Genomic DNA, 23,065 nt, shown 5'->3' with positions numbered 1-23,065 from the left:
TCATTTTCCATCGATGGGCGTCACATGGGTAACGTTGTTGCCTGCCTTGCTCTTGAAGCAGTTGCCGATCATCAACAGGACAAGCTCAATGGCTTCGCAAAGGGACAGAACTGATATACCCAGCCACAGTCCCAGCTGGCCTCCGATGTCACTCAACAAGTTCTCCCACTGAAATAGAACAGTGGAAGTTACTTTACATTCAGTCATCCATATGTATCACATGTGCCCAAGTCGTCCAAGTCGGTGTAATCTGATGTGCAGTGGTACCTGACAAAAACCTTGTTTTTGGTTCGAATAATAATCTTGTTATGGTAGGTAAGTATCTATGCCAATGCTGGTGGATTTCTAGGAAATGGTAAACATTTGTCTTCAACTTCAATGATCGCAAGAATACTATCGCATTAAAGGGAAAACGGGTTTGCTTATTTCTGTGTACTTGTAAGTCCCAAAATACCACAGGTGGACCCGGATGTCGACCACGACATTCATAACGAAAATGAATCGCGACGTTATTTGAAATGGTCGTAGAAATAGCAGTTCGTCTGTACCACAAAAGTTCAGAGACACCAAAGACAATAGCTAATAAAAATATTGTTCAACATAATGGCAAAGTCGATCATCGAAATCCTACTTTCTTGTCTCAAGTTCTTTTGGATAATTTCTTTGTTCCTCTAAATCAATATGCACAGATCTACACATATATAACATATAAGGTGGTTTCACTGGTGTCTTTTATTTCTCTCTCTCCCTCTCTCTCTCCCCCCCCCCCCCCTCTCTCTCTCTCTCTCTCTCTCTCTCTCTCTCTCTATATATATATATATATATAACATATAAGGTGCTTTCACTGGTGTCTTTTATTTCTCTCTCTCCCTCTCTCTCTCCCTCTCTCTCGCTCTGTGTATATATATATATATATATATATATATAACATATAAGGTGGTTTCATTGGTGTCTTTTATTTCTCTCTCTCCCTCTCCCCCTCTCTCTCTCTCTCTCTCTCTCTCTATATATATATATATATATATATATATATATATATATAACATATAAGGTGGTTTCACTGGTGGCTTTTATTTCTCTCTCTCTCTCTCTCTCTCTCTCTCTATATATATATATATATATATATATTTATCATATAATGGGTCGATTTCTCGGCAGGATAAAGCCAACGGATAAAAACGATATCCGTTGGGGTCATATGCGGATAGAGATGCAAATATCAAAGGTCAAGAGGGACTACTTTCAGTGTTTATAAACAAACATGGCGTCGCCCTCGTCATTTGGCGATCGAGTCAGAATTAACCATCGGGAATCTGGATAAACTACAGGGAAAATTGCTATCATTATCAAAAGAACAGTCTAATATACTGAAAATCAGTGTCTAAGTGTGACGTAGCTAAGGCATTTTATAAGTTTTGGCAACTTTCGAGATATAAATTTCGAAACAATTTTGCGAGGGCACGAGGCCTAGCCAAGTGGGATCAGTATCCATATCTGTGCTTGTAGACGTCTGCGGCTTGAAACCTTCTCCACAAATTAAAATAGTTTGATTTGGAACCAAATATGTTTGAATTGTTACCTTGTTTCGTTTTGTCGCTGTGTGTACATCTGACTACACTTCTTAACGTTATGACATACCAACGGTCAACAACGTCTGACCGTGGCCGTGACGTCTCATAGACTAGGGTTAGAGTAGCTTCCCTTTGACAAAGGGCAGTTACTCTAGCGGACAGACCGATGGATTGCCGCGAAAGGCAAATAAAAACAATAGTTGTTTTGCGTATATGTTGCTTCGCCACTGTATAAGAAACAGATTTCAGTTGGAACTATATTGGCTACTGTCACTGTCCGACTGACACATCACTTACCCTGTGACGTAATAAATATTAATGCGCGCATTCCAGGAAAACTCGCAATATTTCGGTAATGTTTGTGAAAGAGGGAAAGTGATTTTGAAGCACAGAATTAAAGAATGACATTATATGATAAAGAGGTTATCACGCTTGTGTGTTTGGGGATGGTAAATATCCTGTATTAGGAATAAACACTATGTATTTAGCTCGCCAAGGCTCGCTAAATACAATGTTTATTCCTAATGCAGGATATTTACCATCCCCAAACACACTCGCGTGATAACCTCTATATATATAACATATAAGGTGGTTTCACTGGTGGCTTTTATTTCTGTCTCTCCCTCTCTCTCTGTCTCTCCCTCTCTCTCTCTCTCTCTCTCTCTCTCTCTCTCTCTCTATATATATATATATATATATATATATATATATATAACATATAAGGTGGTTTCACTGGTGGCTTTTATTTCTGATGTGTCATCATGGTTCAGATGTAATTAGATTGCAAAGTAAACAGACAGCACATTTCTGTAAGTCCACGTCTGACAAAAGCAAACAAAAACAGTTTCGGATTAAGATTTATGTGTCTAGTAAAGTCAGTTTGGCTCCAAATGAGAACGATGAATTGCAAAATTACTCAACATCGGGAATAGTCTATTACATGTCGATACGGTACACAGCAATGAACACCTTGTACCAAACAATATCTGCTCTTTTTTGTATTCCCATCTCTGGAAAAAAGTTGTTTAAGAAAGTTTCATGTTGTTATGTGTACGTGTAAGTGTATGTATAAGTTGACATCTTGAATAAAAGGGGACAACAACGACAGGACGAGTAGCGCAAACACGTACTGCACGTGCTACATAGTATACATCGTTGTTGACTGACAAGATGCGCTGGTCAGATGACGTGAAATACTTGATTTTTGTTATTTGTTTTTTTTTCAATTCATCGTGCTCATTTGCAGCCAAACGGCCTGTAGAGATTCTCCTACCATGTAAGCTGGCACCTCTTGCACGATCTCCTCTGTCAGCTCGGAGAAGAAGACATTGAGGGACACCAGGTTCTTCCTATTAAAGCATACAAAAGCACCAGTGGAAGGTTAAAGACTACATCATAAAAGTTAACGCCAGTACGTAGAGTGTACACCCTAACCCTAACCCTCACACCTAAACAAACCCCAATCGAACCATGAAGTCTTAACTCTAACTTTAACCATGCCATTATCATAGTGTATACAGGAGAAATGTACCTTCTAACCCTAACCATGGCAATACGTAGTGTATGCAGGTGGTATCCTTACCAAAATCATGCTATTTCGTTGTGAATACGGGTGGTATCCTAACTCTAAACATGACAGTCCCATATACATTGTAAACAAGGGTAACCCTAGCTCTGACCATGTCAGTATATAGCGTAAACAGGATTTAACTGCAAATGTAACCATGCCAGTATATAGTGTAAACATAGTGTATATCCTAACCCTGACCATCAACTTTTAACCATGTCAGTTCATTGGGTCCACGTGAGTAATCAATATGAACATGCAAGGGAATAGTGTCGTCGCTGCAATCATCACCGTAACCTCCAGAGGAAGATTGAGAAACGTTTCTCATATCAGTTACCTTGTATCAATGTCTCCCAGTGACTTCTCATTGTTGGCGTTGATGACAGCTTTGAGAGCCATGTCGTGGTGGTCCGAGGGCCATGTCGTCATGGAGAGACGTCGCATGTAGTCATGCTCCCTGCACGGCAACATTGATTAATATACTTCTCAAAGAAAGGTTGTTGTTAGGTTCTCTAACACCAGTTAAATATGGTTAGTTGTTTTGATAACTAAGTTTTCCATGTCCTCCACATTGTTTCATTTTCATAAACATTTAAATATGTGTCTTTTATATGTGACGTTGCTCGCGATATCAGTCGGTAACGGTACCCTCACTCACCTGCACGATATCTGGCATGTCCCGCACGTGAGATTTCCCTCCTGTCTTTTCTTGATAACCTCCTTTATGCAGTCGGTCTCTGCAAACAATTCTTATTGTTCATAGTAGATCATGAAAAGTTGTTCTTATGCACATTTGGGCAAAGTGTACATTATATCTACAGTCAAAACTCGCATGATAGTATTTCACCTTCAGCCATTTCATCCATTCCCCAGCCATCACAATAATATTAAGTCAGATCTAAGTAGAACATGAAAAGTATATACATATGTTAGACGATCTGTGTAATTTTAGAGAGTAATCACACAATTGTAGTGTCAATATCAGTCCTAGATATGAACACAGAGAAGTTAAAATGAGTAACGGTCCACAATTGATACACAGTGTCAATAAAAGGTGATTTCGGATGAATTTCACGATGACTTTTCGATATGTGATACGTTTGATTTTTTAGAGAAACGTATATTCCGAAGTAAAATAATATTAATGAAAACAGTATGTTGGTGATTACTCTTATAGAATCCAACAACTCTTATGTCATACGTCAACCAGCCATATTGTTAAATCATATATTGTCAGATATTTTTTGTATATCATATATATCACATAACAACAAAAATTAACCGTTAACTGCACAATGCAGCCACAACTACCAAATAAGATGTCTGTCTGTCTGACTGTCATTTACTTGATGCACCAAGCTACACCAATCTAATCAACAGACCTGCCATCTAATGTGGGGTCTTGAGAAATAGTATCTACCACCAAGGCCCAAAGATACATCAATCCAATGAAACAACTCGCCCATCTTAAGAATGGTGTCAAGAACTTTTCTCCAACGTCAAGGCGCAAAGATACATAAGTCTTATAAACAGACCTACTATCTTCAGACAGGATGGTCAGGATGGTGTATTTCTGTCACACACTTTTATGAGTGACCTTTGCGCTCAAGCTCAAGTTCTTCATCAATAATCGAGAATCCGTGTTTCAACTTGACACTACATGTTTTCGCAAAGGTTGAGTATGTTTATTAAAAAATGTTTAGCTGTGACGTCATTTACGGATCTTATGGCATCTCGTTTCAATTATGTTCCCTGTATTTTCAGTGACTTGATTGGCGACGTCAGTGCTCCTCCACGCACCCATGTGCAGATGTGCATTTTTTGTAAGCCAACGTACTAAACGCGACAACATACGACCCCGTCTGCTTCTATAGTAGAAGAAGGGCACTTCCTTTCAGTGTTTTCGACCATGTTGAGTGAATGTCTAAATAACGACAACTCGCCTTATCAACCTGACTGAGCATGGTAACAAATTATTTCAAGCCTAAAATCACATTTTGACATGATTATACAGATAATTGTTTTGTTTAGGTGCTGAATTTAGTCAAGGCAAATCTCAAATTATTAAAATACTTTATAGCAGTACTACTTAAAGAATTATATTAATCTTATGCTACCATGCTCCCTATACAGTCCGGTTCAGAATTGGTCTTCGGTAAACAATGCTTGTCGTAATAGGCTCGCTGACTTGGTTAATACATGCCATCGGATCTCAGTTGCATAGTTCGTTGCCCACGAGCCAATCTCTGGATTGTCTCGCTCAGATTCGATTATTTACTGACCGCTGCATATAGCTGGACTATTGCTGAGTGCGGCGTTAAACAACGAACAAACCAAACTAAATGATATTATGTAATTCTTCAGACTTTATTCAAATGGACACAGCATAATGAACAAAGAGGTGCACTGTTTCTATGGCAGATTCAGGGAGGACGTGAGTAACAACAGCTAACGTGTCAATAACAACTGATTATGAAACAGGTTCTCAAAAAAGATCCAGTCAATTCTTTAATACGTTAACCCTTCATTTTATGGGGTAGAAATCCCCGATTCTGTGTGTTAATTACCCTGATGAACATGAAGCTCATCAATGGTGAGGTGAAATGGGGTTTAACGTCGCGTTCAAGATTATTGCACTTATATAGCGACGTGCATGCACGTGTGTGTGTGTGTGTGTGTGTGTGTGTGTGTGTGTGTGTGTGACTGCTTGTACTAGTCCGGACTGATGCCGATTTATAGTGCTGGCTCACTGAGATACCATGCCGCAGTTTAAAATGAACATCCCACTCAGACACAGTATACTGACTCCGTGCCGAGCAGTCCTTGTTTTAGCCCCTGAATGCCGAGCGCCAGACAGGGTAACAAAAAGTACCATCTTTTAACGTCTTTTGATATGACGCGGTCGGGTATCGAACCCTGGACCTTTCGCTCTCCGGGCGGACGCTCTACCACTAGACCACGGAGTTGGTCATCATCAATGTCACACAGCAGATCTATTATAATGTTTACAAACTAAGTGCATACACAGTTGGTTAGTACGTTATTCACTGAATGAGTTATCGTACTCACGGCCTCCGGAGCACGTGTAGGTGGTGTTGTTGGGGTTGTCGATCCTCCGTGAGCATTCACATTCATTTTCAATCAGATCCTCCAGGCAGCTTCGCTGACACGTCTGTAACAATAGCAACGACATAAGAATATAATTATCTAAAGTACACATAATGCCATCACAAGCGAAAGAGCATACAACCGATTTCATACTCTTTAATTTCATATTACAATGAACCCACATTTATTCGCCAGTTATAGCGAATTCCGTTTTGAATGATTTGTTGGTGTTAGATTTGTCGGTTTAAGAAGTAATGTTAAACTAAAGTTAAAACCGTAGGTAAACACAGTCTGAAAAATACTAATTCGATTAAAGAGCAGATGACACAAAAAGAAAAAGAAAAGGATTCTTGAATACGTAGTAAGTGAACGACGATTTGATATATTCGTGATGATGCCCATTGATGTATATGAAAGTTCCAATGGTAATTGGTTCCAGTTGAACGGGGCCCGGGCAAACTGATTTCACTGTACACAAACATATTGCTCTCACTGACAACAGCAACACAAAACATTTACACATGAGTCAACCCTGTTGATATGGCTAACAGCAATTATATGGAGTAGTGGCACTGCACGAAACCCATTCCGTCAGATTCCGTCCTATAAAGTTCATAACATGACATCCGTATTACAAAAGAGAGCATAATATGTTTTATGGTAATTGGGCGAATTCTTTGATTTGACGAGAGACAAACTCAGAAACATTTTGAACATATTGGGTGTGTACGTCATCTGCCTGTATGTGTTTCACATCATAGATAGTTCCACTATGGATTCCTTGCAGTGCTGGTTGAGGGATCCTTCCCTGCTTACTTGAATGTCTCCATAGGGGTTGTCGGTTTCACAGTTGCCGTACGGGGCTGGCTGGTGTATTCGGACCACCTGAAGAATAGAGGCAGTGACTGAGTTGGAATTTCAGATATAACGCAACCAGAATTGTTTTTTCATAGTACACAGTGTTGGCCGAAAACGTATCTATCGAACTGAACAGCTCCCCTGTGGAATAAATAAAGAGCCACTGCCAATCGTCAATGGGTCAGTATCATCTCAAACCCAAATGTCAAGGTCCATTAGGATCTGAAATCGCCGAGGACAAATTTTCCACCCTGAGATTGGCGAATACTCCTTCTTCATTGCTCAATAACAAAAATATAATGGTGTGTTTGTTGTCTGTCTACACACTGACATTTGTAGATTCGCAAAGGTGTGTTTGATGAAGAATATGTCTTGATGAAGTGACCTAGGAACCATTCCGTCTCTAACATAAAAGAGAATCGCAACAGAGAACAGAGACATGACACAGGACTCTCCACTCAAACACAAACAATCGGAAAAAAATCGCAGGTGGGCTCATCAAGATAATTTCACTGTCTCGTACTCACTGGTCTGATTCCAATGGATGTCTCGAAGCCCGGGGGAGCAGTCAGCCCTTTCTGCATCAGATTAGGCGGCGAGTCGAACTCGTGGATCGCCACACGGATACCGGCGCTGGGCGTCACGAAGGGGATGTACTCTTTCTGGTCCACGTTCAGAATCAAACTTAGACCTCAAGAAAGAAAAAGGCAAACCACACTACATCTGATCATCGGTAGTACAACGCCTTTTCTGTGGTGGGATATGATGGTTGGGTGTCCAAATACGAGATTCTCCTGCTTTTTCAACACAAAACCCTGATTGTGGGTTAAACGTCTACTATCTGCATGCCTATGGGCTTTCTGTCAACCAGAAGCTGACAGGCAGTTATAATAGCTGGAATAACGATTGTCATTCTTATTGTTACCTTCTGGTGGGGTGTATTACTTGGGGGGTTTCCTCACACATTCATCTGACAAGCCTCGACTGATCATGATTCATTCATACTTACCAAAGAGTTGTCCAGCGTTGTAGACGTCGAACGAGCGGGTGCTGTTTTTCCGTGGGAACTGGTAGCATGTCATATAGTCGAGGTCGTAGATCCACGAGAATTCGCTGCAAGACCACAACCATATCAGAGCTGTTGAATCGTGTCAACCAAAGGACCAAAAGAATAAATCAGTTGATATTTTGGTGTGTGTGTGTGTGTGTGTGTGTGTGTGTGTGTGTGTGTGTGTGTGTGTGTGTGTGTGTGTGTTTTATTCCGGATGTTCTTGACACAAAAACGTTGTGGAACAACCTAATTGTTGGCAACCTCCTTTCAGCGTTAATCATGAATGTTTCGAGGCAGAAACCGAAAAATCCCCCCTCAACACACTCGCACCACCTCCACCCTTCCCCACCACTCACACTTCATACGTCGTTCTGGTCCATCTTCCACAGGCAAGGGCGTAAAAGTCCAGTTACCACCCTTGCGGAACTAGGCTGAATGAAGTTACATTTTGGCTGGACTAACGAGTCTATGCATAGTCCAATCAAAATCGCGATACGAACCAGACGTCCGGTTCGAAAACAAAATGAATTTTTCAACGTGCAGATTTAGGTAGACGGTAGGATTTGCAAAACATGTGTAACGTCAACTGAGCATCGACTGGTATTTTCCAAATCTTTTCATCAAGGTGCTTAAATTATTTAATGCATTTCGCGAGGTAAGACCCTTTTTTTCAATATAGATCTTGATTATTGACCAGATCATCTTGACTGGGCGCCGCCATTTTGTTTGAAGCACATGCAAGTGATATGAGAGATGGAATCTGATTGGAAAATTGGAGGGACACAGAAGGGACAAAAAGGGACATTACTCGTAGTAGACCCTGGTGGCGCTACGATCGAGCCCAGACATTCCAGCGAACTTCGGCAAGAGTGGAAACTGGACTTTTGTAGTCAGTTAACTGCTTTGCAACGTGAAGATACCTTTCCGTGAACATGTTCGCTGTTACAGTTGTTTTAAAAATCACCTTCACACGACAGTACGACATGACATATTCATCTGATGCGCGAACATTTCGTGTAATCACTATCTATGATGAAACATTTTTCCGTCTCATGCACATTTGATTGCAATGACCACCTTCACATCTACAGTACACATGACTTGTGTCGTCACTGCATTTAGCAGCAATGTATTGAAAACACACATGCACAATGAATACATGCTTAATGAGACTGACATGCCCAAAAGACATTTGACATTTCCACCCATATTTCACCCAAATATACATGCAAGAATAATAAAAAAGCCAACAGTTTCGAAACAAAACATCAAGTATGACCCACTATATTTTCGAATACCGGTTCTAAAACCACTTATTAGTTATTGATACATGTATAATCGACATGCTGGTTAAAAAACACAGACAGAAAAGGACCTATCCAGAATTCAGTTTTCTACTGTTTGAAGGTTAAGGTTACATTTTAGATTGAGGTAGAGAATTACTTTCCAATGAACAGTGTTCTTATGGAGGGCCAAGGTGAGTTTGTTACTTATTTTAGAGAATTGTCACACTCCAATTGTATTCGTTTGCTGCAAAGCAGCCAATATCAGAAGTCTATATGCTACTGAGGACGACCTACCAAGGATATATTGGTCTGCTGGGAAAAGATCAGATGTTTATTCGACTGTCTCGCTAGGATTCCTTGTTCTTAAAGGCAAGGGTTGCAAATAGTCCACAGTTACCTGTGGTGACAGTCGCTGCCGGCGAAGGTGCAGCTGACGATGAGCTCCGAGACAGGCTGTGCCAACGCACGGATGTCTGTCTTGTCTGCCAGAGATAGCAGAGTATCCATCCGGAACTCCTCCGGTGCTTGGGTCAGGAACTGACTCACTGAACAATGTAAAGTGCGATTTAGATCTAAAGTGCATCAAGGGAGTTGACAAGAGAATTCTTTGTACTTTCAAATGGGAAGAAGTCCATTTCGGGTTTCGCCAATTAAGTATATTCAAGCCAAATAATCGGTTATGATAGAAATGGTTTCATGTACTGTACTCGTGTTGGGAATGGAACCCGGTCTTTATCATGAGGAGCCAACTGTTCCACCTCTACGCTGCCCCGACGCCCCTACATATATTGCAGAAAAGCTGGTATTACATGTTCACACATTGATCTGCCTTCAGCTATATAGAAATCTAAATACTAATCTTATTTGATATAAGAAAGGAAACACATGTACATGTAGCGTCAAGTTGCTGCGGTTTGTAGTGAAACAAAGTTACCTGAGTATGTACTCCTTGATGTTACGACGTCATCCACGTAAACTTCCCCGCCACCATCGTTTTCCTGTTCATAGACCAAAATTCAGTAACTTCACGACGTAGGGATCATGTCATTTAAATGACATACTGTATATCTGTAGTCAGGATGACGTGCCAGTCAAGTTGCTGTTCAAATGTCCCCTACGCGGCCACCGTACAGGTTTTTGAAAGGTTTACTGAGGCCTTGATAAAGTGATCTTGATCAAAGAACTTTTAAGCAAGAGTCTTATGACCCTCTTGGTCATCTTGGTAGAAAGAGCATGCTCGATAGTTCGTCGAAAGTTGTGAAATGCAGACAACGGGAATAGAGTATTGTTCGACATAAAGAAAAAGTTTACTCTCTTGTCATACAGTATTGTGGAGTGTTTTCTGTCACTCCGTTTTAATATATGCACATATCTAAATATGAAAGAGACGAGGCGGTCTCATGGTTCTCCTTTATTGCTAGTTCAAGTGGGTAAATCAATGGAAGGGAAATGGCTATTTGATGGTTCATAAAGGATATCAGATTATTGATATACTTGAAAATCAAGTATCTGTTAAGCTTCTTGGTCAAATTAACCTGTTTTGACTTTGCCAAGCAGAAATTCGGATTCATATGCATACAGAAACAGATCAGCAAGAAGGCGAGCACATTTGGTGCCCATGGAGATTAAGATCTAGCCACCATACTTTCAAAGTCATTGGCAGTAGATTGTTATATTTTACTTCTGTGTTTTTATTTAACTAAATCGTAAAAAAACCCAAATAGTCTTAAAGTGACACCCTCCGACTTTAGGCCTCGGGTAAACTCAGAAATGAACCTACTGCATATGATTGCGATGTGTTGGTACAACAGAAGTGTTTCAGGTGAAGTCAAGAGTGAACCTGCTGGATCGGGTTGCGATGTGTTGGTACAACACAAGTGTTTCAGGTGAAGTCAAGAGTGAACCTACTGGATCGGATTGCGATGTGTTGGTACAACACAAGTGTTTCAGGTGAAGTCAAGAGTGAACCTACTGGATCGGGTTGCGATGTGTTGGTACAACACAAGTGTTTCAGGTGAAGTCAAGAGTGAACCTACTGGATCGGGTTGGGATGTGTTGGTACAACACAAGTGTTTCAGGTGAAGTCAAGAGTGAACCTACTGGATCGGGTTGCGATGTGTTACCAAACTGTTCCAGCGAGACGTTGAGAGTCCTGGACAAACTCCTGAGGGCGGCCATGGCGAATTCGTTACTTCTAATGTTGGAGTACTTGAACGGGTTTAGGTTGCACAGGGTGACGCTCGGGAACTGAAGACTGCGGGTGTTTATCGTCGTCTTGGTTGTAACAGGCCGTCTGGAAATATATAAATGATTTGACTTTAACGCCGCTGATGCCGAAAAAGCTTAAACCTTTCGTAAGATGTATGTTACGAAACTGACATTACATTGAGAAATGTGTTTCCAGGATAACAAACTGAACCAGGACCTCCTAAAACATACATTGAATCCAAAATAACATTAGTTGTTGGTTTGTTTTTCAAACACTTAACACATATCAAAATAAACAGATTTTATGTCTACTGCTTATGCATGCAACCTTTAATGTTTAATAATATCACATCTTGTTTAAGTCGCTGTATGATTGACACAACTCACTAACTCACTCACTCACTCATACGTAATAACCAGAATAACTAAAATTATCATGCTTGAAGACAGATATATTTTTATATATCTTAACGTTTTATTTGTAACGTAGGGCGGTGGAATAGCGTAGCGGCCGACAAAACAGTATTTCGTCACGCCGAAGACACAAGTTATCTCATCACAGAATGTGTGATGTTCATCGTCATTGTTCCCCATAATGATGTGTTTGCATTAGTTGTAGTGAGTTAACAAGCAAGTGCTGTCAACTGCTATATCCCGACTGCTTGTAAATGATCAATGCTGCATAAGGCAAACTAAAGACTTAAAGCCTGAGCAACGATCCAAGACAGGTAGGTATGATGAAACGTATTCAGCCATGTCACAGATCCGACTGATCCAGATATAAGTCGGCTCCAATGACCAAGCATGACGTACTTGGCGCCTCTTCATATCTCCACAGGGAGAATAATTTCTAAATGCAGAAATGTACATGTACATACATGAGACATGTGATTCTATTTATAAAATAGCATGACGTACTTGGCGCCTCTTCATATCTGCACAGGGAGAATGATTTCTAAATGCAGAAATGGACATACATGAAACATGTGATTCTATTTGTAAAATAGCATGACGTACTTGGCGCCTCTTCAAATCCCCAGAGGGAGAATAATTTCTAAATGCAGAAATGGACATACATGAAACATGTGATTCTATTTGTAAAATAACATGACGTACTTGGCGCCTCTTCATATCCCCAGAGGGAGAATGATTTCTAAATGCAGAAATCGACATACATGAAACATGTGATTCTTTTTGTAAAATAGCATGACGTACTTGGCGCCTCTTCAAATCCCCAGAGGGAGAATAATTTCTAAATGCAGAAATGGACATACATGAAACATGTAATTCTATTTGTAAAATAACATGACGTACTTGGCGCCTCTTCAAATCCCCAGAGGGAGAATAATTTCTAAATGCAGAAATGGACATACATGAAACATGTGATTCTATTTGTAAAATAACATGACGTACTTGGCGCCTCTTCATATCCCCAGAGGGAGAATGATTTCTAAATGCAGAAATCGACATACATGAAACATGTGATTCTTTTTGTAAAATAGCATGACGTACTTGGCGCCTCTTCAAATCCCCAGAGGGAGAATAATTTCTAAATGCAGAAATGGACATACATGAAACATGTGATTCTATTTGTAAAATAACATGACGTACTTGGCGCCTCTTCATATCCCCAGAGGGAGAATGATTTCTAAATGCAGAAATGGACATACATGAAACATGTGATTCTTTTTGTAAAATAGCATGACGTACTTGGCGCCTCTTCAAATCCCCAGAGGGAGAATGATTTCTAAATGCAGAAGTGTACATACATGAAACATGTGATTCTTTTTGTAAAATAGCATGACGTACTTGGCGCCTCTTCAAATCCCCAGAGGGAGAATAATTTCTAAATGCAGAAATGGACATACATGAAACATGTGATTCTATTTGTAAAATAACATGACGTACTTGGCGCCTCTTCATATCCCCAGAGGGAGAATGATTTCTAAATGCAGAAATCGACATACATGAAACATGTGATTCTTTTTGTAAAATAGCATGACGTACTTGGCGCCTCTTCAAATCCCCAGAGGGAGAATGATTTCTAAATGCAGAAGTGTACATACATGAAACATGTGATTCTATTTGTAAAATAGCATGACGTACTTGGCGCCTCTTGATATCCCCACAGGGAGAATGATTTCTAAATGCAGAAATGGACATACATGAAACATGTGATTCTTTTTGTAAAATAACATGACGTACTTGGCGCCTCTTCAAATCCCCAGAGGGAGAATGATTTCTAAATGCAGAAGTGTACATACATGAAACATGTGATTCTATTTGTAAAATGACATGACGTACTTGGCGCCTCTTCATATCTCCACAGGGAGAATGATTTCTAAATGCAGAAATGTACATACATGAAACCTGTGAATCTATTTGTAAAATGATACCAAAGTGTAAAGCATGCACTTCAGTTCGGCCTATAATATTTCATACAGTAAACATTCAAGATAAATTTTTAAAGACAGCGTAAAACAGTCCTTTATTTCAAAGGACATTTTCCGGATAGCTTATCGTTTATAAGCGTCCAGCCTTTTGAAACAATTGCTATTTCCATAATATCTGAGATCAAAGCGCTGTCTCCACTTTCCAAATAAATTATTTACATATTCCTGTGATTCGCTACAGTCTTTGTGCATTGTGATTTCCCATTACGGCCTCAAGTTGTCTTCTGTGCATTGCTAAATGTTTAACGATGGCGCCTGTGTTGATCTGGGCTTGTCTGAATAGTTCATTCACTTTTATCTTTTGGCAATAACTCAGTAGGTCAGCAAGTAGAATGTCAGGGTTTGTCCACACAGTGAAGAACACATAGTCATGCGTGGCTACAGCCAACACAATCTCACAAAACACCGACGTAAAAACATTACAACACTGTCTGGGAATCACTTGGAAGAGTATCAGTGTCTCCACTGTCTTTTCAAATGAGTAGAGAAAACGAAAACGAAAATAACGTTGAATATGTGATCACACCATTCGTTTATGTATAAGGTGTTGAGAACATTTTGCAACATTTTTGTTTCCGCTCATGTTTGTTTTGTTTGTTAGCCACTAATTTTCGAGCGCAGTTAGATCGAGATATTTGTCCCCCATGCAGACAACATATCGGTACTGAGGGGGTGGGGGGTGGGGGGGTGGGGGGGGGGTTATACGGATTTTAGTAGTATTCCACCAATAACTAAAAGGGTTTCACACATGTGGGGAACCAATCCGTTCCTTCGGCGTGACGACCGGATGCTTTAACCACTACGCAACCCAACCGCCCTACATAATATATACACATGCACAAAAGCTAAACGCCACCATATTCATAGTCTCTTGATTTCACGTGTGGGAATCAGAAATACGAAATATGATGATGTATGACTGAATTAGGCTTCCATAGTTTCATGAACCCAAATTTGTCTAGATACCACGAGGAAAGCGTGCTTTACGTGTTGCTGCAGTTCCCCTACCCTATAAATAGTGAAATTCAAGTTTCAGACACGTGGTTGCATTTTGCTCCTGTGTGAGATTCCCCTTCAAATAGAGGTTGAAAATCAGCCATGGTGAGGAGAAAGTTAATGAACGTTGAACGATTGCAAGTGATAGGCATGGAAAATGCTGGCATGTCATGCAGGGCCTTTGCAAGACAAACGGGTCGTCATCACAGTGTTATCACTCGTTTGATTGTCAAACATGGTCAAACCAATGATGTCAATGACAGGCATAGGTCTGGTAGGCCAAGAAAGACCTCTAACAGAGGATAGACGTCTTTTCAGGATAGTCAGACGAAATCCATTTGCCACTTCAACAGATTTAAGATTGCGGTGACCCATCAGAGACTCTCGACGATGACCTAACTGCGGCTGGTTATAACGCCAGAAGACCAGTAAAACGTCCTCAACTGACTGAGAGTCACATGCGGAATCGTCTGATATGGTGTCGTGCCCGTAGTCGATGGAACTTGGCCAACTGGAGAAGGATCCATCGGTCTGACGAGTGTCGAATGCTGCTACGAACTGTTGATGGTCGAATACGTGTTTGGAGGCAACGTAACACTCGTTTTGCACCAAGGAACATCCAGAAGACATTAACATATGGCGGGGGGTCTGTCATGATATGGGGTTGTGTTTCCTTCGACTGCAAATTTCCGCTGGTGACAATTCGTGGAAACCTAAATGGCCAACAATACCAAGATGCCGTTCTTCGTCCAGTGGTAGTCCCTCATTTTGACAACCATCCTCTTCAGACAAGACCTGTTTACATGGACGACAATGCTAGACCACACAGATCTCGGGCAGTTTTGGCTTATTTGCGTCAAGAAGCTATTGCCACTCTTCCTTGGCCGGCCTGTAGTCCGGATCTGAATTCGATTGAGCATCTCTGGGACATTCTTGGCCGGAAAATCAGACATCGTGATCCCCCAGTTCAAAATCTCGCTGGACTTGAAGCCGCACTTCATGAAGAATGGATCCGTTTGCCTCAGAGAAGCATTCAACGACTTGTAATGCGTATGAGGCGTAGGGTTGAAGCTGTGGTCAATGTCCGTGGATCATACACACGTTACTGACGTTCCTGTCTTGCAATAGACTCTGCACTCCCTAGGGTGTCTATGTGACACCTGATATGGTCTGCTGATATCATGACAGTTACATGACAAAAAAAGTTTTTCAATGTTTTCTAATCCTTCAATTTCCGGTCTTCGGTAAAATTCCTTTCTGCTCATATTCGTTTGGAACACAAGATAAACTTGCTTTGGGACAACTTTTGCATCACATGAGGTTTACATATACGGCTTATAACAATCGTACATCTCGTTATAATAGTCAGCATTAAGTGCCAAAAGTAACAGCTCACAAATATGGTGGGTGGCGCTTAACTTTTGTGCATGTGTATACTTGGGACGTATTCTGTCCCGGAATCCTTACATTGGCATGAACAATTTATTTGGAATAATATTGAAACAATCCAGAAGTTTCAAAAACAACAATTTAAATCACATTAATAAATCATAAGGCACACATTTACAGGATTCAGAATATATCCGTTATACGATAGGGCTGCTGCAGTGATGATTGCGCGATCGATCTACAAGTACTGTCCATCGTTGATTTTGTAAAATTGTTTGTTTTTAAAAACTAAATACCATGAACTCACTAACTGGACCACGAAACTGGCAGATTCGAAATTTTTTGTTTTCGTTTGTTGTTTAGCGCCGTATTAGCAATTTTCCACCTATTTGACGGTGGTCTTTACATATTCACATCTGGACCAGACAATCCAGCAACTATCAATGTCAAAATGCGACCTCGTCTTGGCATATGTAGGAAAGATTTCTTTTAGTCGACAGGTCTAAGATATATAAAGAAAATCCAGTTCCATATATTTTATTTAGATTTCCTCAAAATGTTTAGTAGTTACGAAGTTTTGGGTAAAGAAAAGGGTAAGAAAAACATTAACAGTTACCTCTCTGTCTTTACTGACGGGCATAACTTAAAGATATTTAAATATTTCATTTATATTGATAGCCATTTTAAATTATTTTCTTTTTAACAAAATTCACTTATTTCTGGTCAGGTGAGTTTTTTACACTGCTTTCGATTTTTTATATTTTTTTTTATCACATTTCAATTTGTAGGAGTCAACGGATTCGTAAGGCAAGTTGAACAGAAATCTGGCCAAAAAGGTACAGCATCTAACATCAAGCGTCTACGACTTAAATTATAGTGACTGTATCCTTGCGAAATATTAACTTACTATTATCAGATATAAGGAACTTTCCCTGAGGTTGATTAACCCACACTTGGGTAACTTGAGACACTCTTACTCGCCCTTTACACTGATTAATTGACATTTACATGTAAAACTGACTGACTCATTGTTTATGTCGGCTGACTCACCTGCTAATGAGCTTGCATAGCTGCATAAGGAAAGTACAATGTCATATTGATGTCGTCCACTTGTGAAGTCGATTACCACAGCTTTGATACTGACAGACTCACCTCAAGCTCCAGATATCGCACCTCGGATACTACATGAAACGTCACTGAAGCTGGTTGACGCACATCTGTTTGACTCACCTCTGATGCCTATTGACTCACTTCTGATACTATTTGGCACATATACTGGTATCATTGTGATTGACTCACATTTGGTAGTATTTGACTGACCTCTCATACTGGTTGACTCATATCAGATAGTGATTGACTCACCTCTGATAGAGGTTGATGAGCTGCCACACTTGCATGAGGATAGCTCCTGTTGCTGTCAATAGAAGAAGGAGCCAGAGGACTTTAAAAAGCCACTGACCCTTCTCGTGCAGCTTGCGGACGCCACGGGCTGACATGTTGTCTGCAATATCGCCCAGCAATCGCGACGTGGGCACCCGCCATCTTCTCCCGTTCTTTCCGAAAAAGAACAAATCGTACTCCTAATCACCATATAAGCCGTTCATACGTTGCTGTGTAATCAATATATACACACACATCAACATTTGATTTTTATTCGTTTTTTTTTAAATTCCCCGCGGTGTTATGAACAATCGATTACTAATGAATAAATGTCACCCGTTGAAGCTAAACTGGGCTGCAAAAGAAAGTATAGGTCGAGTTCCATGATCGATAAAAAATAACACGAAGAGGTTTTGTTGTGAATTATAATCTAATCTAGGGAGGGGTAACAAATGATTGATCAAGCACAGTTTGGATGAAATTGTGCAATCACAGGTAATGTAAGCTGAAGGTAAACAATGGTGGGGTAAGAAATTTCATTTTCAAAAGTTGTCTGAAATGTCACCAAAAAATTGTCAGACACACTACAAGTTCATTGTCGACACAGTTGCCTTCAATAGCGTGTATGACGTCCAGCTGCCTCAATGCATGCTGTGATACGCCGCCTCAGGGATGACGTCAGTCTTCTGATGACGTGGACTGGAATCCGTTGCCACTCGTCTCTCAGGGCCTGCTGCAATTCTTGTCTGTTTACGGGAGGCTGATGGCGTGCTCTAATCTGTCTGTCATGATGGTCCCACAGATGTTCAATAGGATTCATATCGGGTCAGTGGACAGAAGAGGGCAACACGTCAACTTTCTGCTGTTTTAGAAAGTTCCGAGTCAGTCTTGCAGTATGGGACCTGACATTATCGTGTTGAAACAAAGTCCCCTGCTGTTAGTTTTGTAAGAACGGAAGAACAACTGGCTGCAACACTTGGTCTCTGTACTGCACAGCGTTCAGGTTTTCCTGTATAATCTCCAAATCAGTCCTCTGATCTCCACAAAAACCGCCCCACACCATGACACCTCCCCTGCCGAATTGTTGGACCTGTCGAATACACGCCGGAGCCAAACGTTCCCCTCTGCGTCGATAAACTCGTTCTCTGCCGTCATTTCGAAACAAGTTAAACCGACTTTCATCAGTAAATAGCACTCGACGCCAATTTCTCATTTGGCAGCGTCGAACCTGCCTCGCCCATCGCAGTCTCAGGCGTCGATGTTGAGCAGTCAGTACCATTCCTCGGAAAGGACGATACGCTCGGATTCCATCAGCACGAAGTCGTCGTAGTACTGTACGCTGGCTAATGGGATGTTCCAACGTTGTTGCTGCCGTCGCCGTCGCCGTTACGAATCTGTTTCGCAGGTGAATGAGCCGTATCTGACCGTCTTCCAGTGGTGTTGTCACTCGGGGTCGTTCGGTTCTAGGCCTGTCCTGTGTCCTTCCTGTCTGCCTGTACCGTTGAATCAGCCTGGCTACTGTCAATGGTGTACAACCAAACCTTCTGGCAATTTGGACCTGTGTTGCCCCCATTTCGGCCATAACGATGGCTCTCTCTCTCTCTGCTCCTGTGCCAGTCGTGGCATTTCTGTTGTGTGCTTTCATCACGTGTGTTTATACCCTATAGACGAACGCATTTATACAGCTAACGTGCACGTGCAGTTTATGGCATAGGCGGGAAACCTGTTTCACCATGTTTTTGTCACTGCACGAGCGCCGTCAGAGGTGCCGCGTTAGGGTGAGGTGTTTTTTGGTACCTGTTCCTGGGCAGTCATATTCCCAATACCCACTTTCCACTAGTTATCGCTGTTTCTAGGAAAATTACAAATTGCCAACCAATACTTAGTTTATTTTATTTATCATCTGTTGAAAGATTGGAAGGAGTTTTATCGCACCCACGTTCGCTGTGTAATGAATGAATATGATCCAAAGAGTTCCTACAGGAATCGTCTCAGTTTCTGCATCCCCAGGGTGGCGCGGGTGCAGCTGTTTGTATCCCAACTATACAGCTTGACGTATTGGTACAAGATCGTCTTGTATGCGTCATGTAGTGTGCAATCACACTACAGGGCACCTACATTTGTAAGTGTAGAAACCCAGTTTGGACCTTGAACAACAGACCACGTCGTTGTTATTGAAGCGTTGGAATGCTAACTGGTGGACATACATGTGTTTAACCAGCTCAAAAGTTGCTGTGTTAGGAGGTCCACGTAACTTGCAGAGTGTATTCGGCTTCATGGATTCATCCTCTGCAAGTGCACGTGTCGCAAATCCTTGTAGATGTACAACATGCAACTGTACCAAAAGCCAGTTGGCATTTGCGAAGTTGGCGTACACGTCGAGACTCTGATTTATTGAATGACAATTTGATATCCCAGATCACTAAGGTTGTAATTATGTTACATTCAATCTTTGAAAGTAACCGTCACTTATTGCATGTGTGCGGATTTTTGGTCTGCAAAAAGGATTGGTTGTTTTTACGCCGTACTCTGCAATATTCCAGCTATATGACGGCGGTCTGTAAATAATCGAGTCTGAACCAGAAAATCAAGTGATTGATATCATGAGCATCGATCCACGCAATTAGGATCGATGACCTGCATCAATCAAGTCAGCGAGCATGACTACCCGATCCCGATAGTCGCCTTTTACGGCAAGCATGGGTTCCTGAAGACCTACTCTACCCTGGATCTTCACGGATCCGGCAAATAGGAAGTAACATCCAAACATCATTCTCGACTGCGACACTGTACCATTTCGTACAAAACTGTTTCAGCAGAGTGATAACTTCATATACTAAGTCTCTTTTGAAAATATTTAAAATGATTCTATAGGCAACTGTATAAGGTGGCTAAATTTGTTGTATGGGTCAGTTTCTAAGAACACCTAATTGCGCTCACCTTCTTCCTTATCTGTTTCTGTATGCATATGAATCAAACTTTCTGCTGGGATTGGCATGGACAAAGTAATTGCATAGTCCTTTAATAACCATCAAATAACCCCAGTTTGGACGGCTTCATCTGTTTCATATTTACATATATGCTTAAAGATCCAGAGGGACAGAACACACTCCACAACCCTGTATGAGGGATGACTTCAACCTCCAATAGTCAACGTTACCTTTTTAGAGCAATATTCTTGCAGCTCCAGTCCTTCACAGCTTCTGAGGTTCAATCTAAGTTGCTCTTTCTACCAAAATGTCCAAGAGCGCAAATACAACTCATGCTCAGAAGTTGTTTGATCAAGGCTACAACATTCAGGGCCCCAGTTCACCTTTCAAAAAGCTTTATGGTGGACATGTGGAGGACATTTCCAAATTTGACGCATTAGTGACGAAAGTAATTTTGGATCAATTCCCTATTTTGACTATGTGCCCGTGGTTTTTACAGATAAACAATTCACTTGACTTTGCATCACACGCAGACTGCCTGTGTACACCTTCATCGCGAACACATAGTTGATGGAATCTTGCAATCGATTCCGTTTTCTGCAGCGATTTCTTATGAATATTGAAAGGATTTTGTCGCTATAATGTATTTGGATAATAAAGCTGTAACGGTGTGCACAGACAGTCTACAGCTGATATACACATGTACACAGACTGTCCACGTGTGAAACGAAGGTGTACACTGTTTGTCTACGTGCGAGAGGAAGGTGTCTATACACAGCCTATGTTTGAGATGAAGGTGTACACAGGCAGTCTGCGTGTGATATAATGATTTACACAATGGTACTGCTAATAGACGTGCGTAAGTGAGTTGGGTTTAACGCCGTTTTGAACGTCATACAGTTATATCACGGCGTGTCAACTTACTGTGGGGAGAAAGTCCGGATTGATGCAGGTCTCAGACGTTAAGCAATATGAGGAAAACCCGCGAAATGCTGACAAACCTAGGAAGATAATCGACATACCGGGGTTGTTGCGTGCCCAAGGGACGCAACTTTACACAGCGAATTGTAGCTGCAAAGACGGCTGGGCCATCCGTGGCCCCACTGCTGATAAGAGTGAGTGAGTGAGTGAGTTTGGTTTTACGCCGCTTGTAGCAATATTCCAGCAATATCACGGCGGGGGACACCAGAAATGGGCTTCACACATTGTACCCATGTTGGGGTTCGAACCCGGGTCTTCGGCGTGACGAGCGAACGCTTTAACCACTAGGCTACCCGGCCGCCCCCTGCTGATAGCCTGATTGATTGAGAACTCCCTGTCGCCGGTTGACATCTGTTTGACTCACTTCTGACAGTAGTTGAATCATTTCTGATACTGGTTGAATCACCTCTGATCCTGTCTGACACTCCTCCGATACCGTTTATACTCACTTTTGATTCTGATTGACTAATTTTTGATACTGTTTGACTCACCTCTACTGCTGGTTGACTCAACTGATTGACTCACCTCGAATACTGATTGACTCACCTTTGATACTGGATGATGAGCTGCCACACCTGCATGAGGATAAGCCCTGTCGCTGACAATAGAAGAAGGAGCCAGACGACTTTAAAAAGCCAGTGACCCCTCCCGTGCAGCTTGCGGACGCCATGGGCTGACGTGTTGTCCGCAAAGTCGCCCAGCATCTGCGAAGCTGGTATCCTCTTGTTGGTGGCCATCGTCCACAGATATACTTTGCCCCGATGTGAAACAGAACAACTTCTTTATTGTTGCATCTTTTAAGTAGTGGACTGTGGTGTTGTCCTGTGCCTACTTGAGTTAAGTGTCATATTCATTATTGATATTTGTAAAGCTATTCCCTGAACAGTTCCAGCAGTATTGTCTAACAGCTGAGTGCCTCGAATCCATATTTAATTTATTGAAGAACAAATGGGATGCATTACTGTCAAGCTTACGTGTTGATGTTCATTACAAAATAGATGAAAGCGACTTTTGTAAGCTTGGCTGTTACGTAGGCCATCGTTTTCAAACTTCACAATAGCTCTGTAGTAGATGATCTACCATACAATTGCAGTCTCACAATAGCAAACTTTGAATTTTTAAATGCTGTTTTTAAGTTTCAGAAATACATTAGGAGACTATAAAGCCTATTAAGTGTTAACTCTTATGTCGACTCCACTGTCTGGCTGAGCTGATGAATCGAGGAACCAGAATAAAAGGTTATGCTGACACGCCACGAAATAACGGGAATACTGTTAAAAGCGGCGT

The 23,065-nt window shown here is 41.3% G+C and overlaps 1 protein-coding gene across 1 annotated transcript; it reads right to left on the bottom strand.

Annotated features, from left to right (window-relative positions):
* On the bottom strand, window positions 1-22,515 carry LOC139455881 (epithelial sodium channel subunit beta-like). Its single transcript, XM_071237425.1, has 12 exons — window positions 22,325-22,515; window positions 11,542-11,734; window positions 10,376-10,439; window positions 9,839-9,986; window positions 8,114-8,217; window positions 7,632-7,795; window positions 7,063-7,131; window positions 6,208-6,310; window positions 3,797-3,875; window positions 3,476-3,595; window positions 2,845-2,920; window positions 1-168 (listed from the first exon to the last, which is right to left on the bottom strand). The coding sequence occupies exons 1-12, from the start codon at window positions 22,513-22,515 to the stop codon at window positions 1-3; spliced, it is 1,479 nt and encodes a 492-aa protein (XP_071093526.1).
* Window positions 22,516-23,065: the final 550 nt, after the last annotated feature.

This window comes from Haliotis cracherodii, unplaced genomic scaffold (genome assembly GCF_022045235.1).
Source record: "Haliotis cracherodii isolate W230 unplaced genomic scaffold, xgHalCrac1.p SCAF_11, whole genome shotgun sequence".
Lineage (NCBI taxonomy): Eukaryota > Metazoa > Mollusca > Gastropoda > Lepetellida > Haliotidae > Haliotis > Haliotis cracherodii.
Note: the sequence above shows the minus strand (reverse complement) of the source record. Positions and strands in the feature narration are given on the sequence as shown.

Excerpts from the sequence above, each read along its gene's own strand:
- LOC139455881 (XM_071237425.1), bottom strand. The coding sequence starts at position 22,515 with ATGGCCACCAACAAGAGGATACCAGCTTCGCAGATGCTGGGCGACTTT. Across the intron at positions 8,218-9,838 it reads GGCAGCGACTGTCACCACAG|CGAATTCTCGTGGATCTACG; the intron begins GTAACTGTGGAC and ends GTGGTCTTGCAG. Across the intron at positions 7,796-8,113 it reads CAACGCTGGACAACTCTTTG|GTCTAAGTTTGATTCTGAAC; the intron begins GTAAGTATGAAT and ends TTCTTTCTTGAG.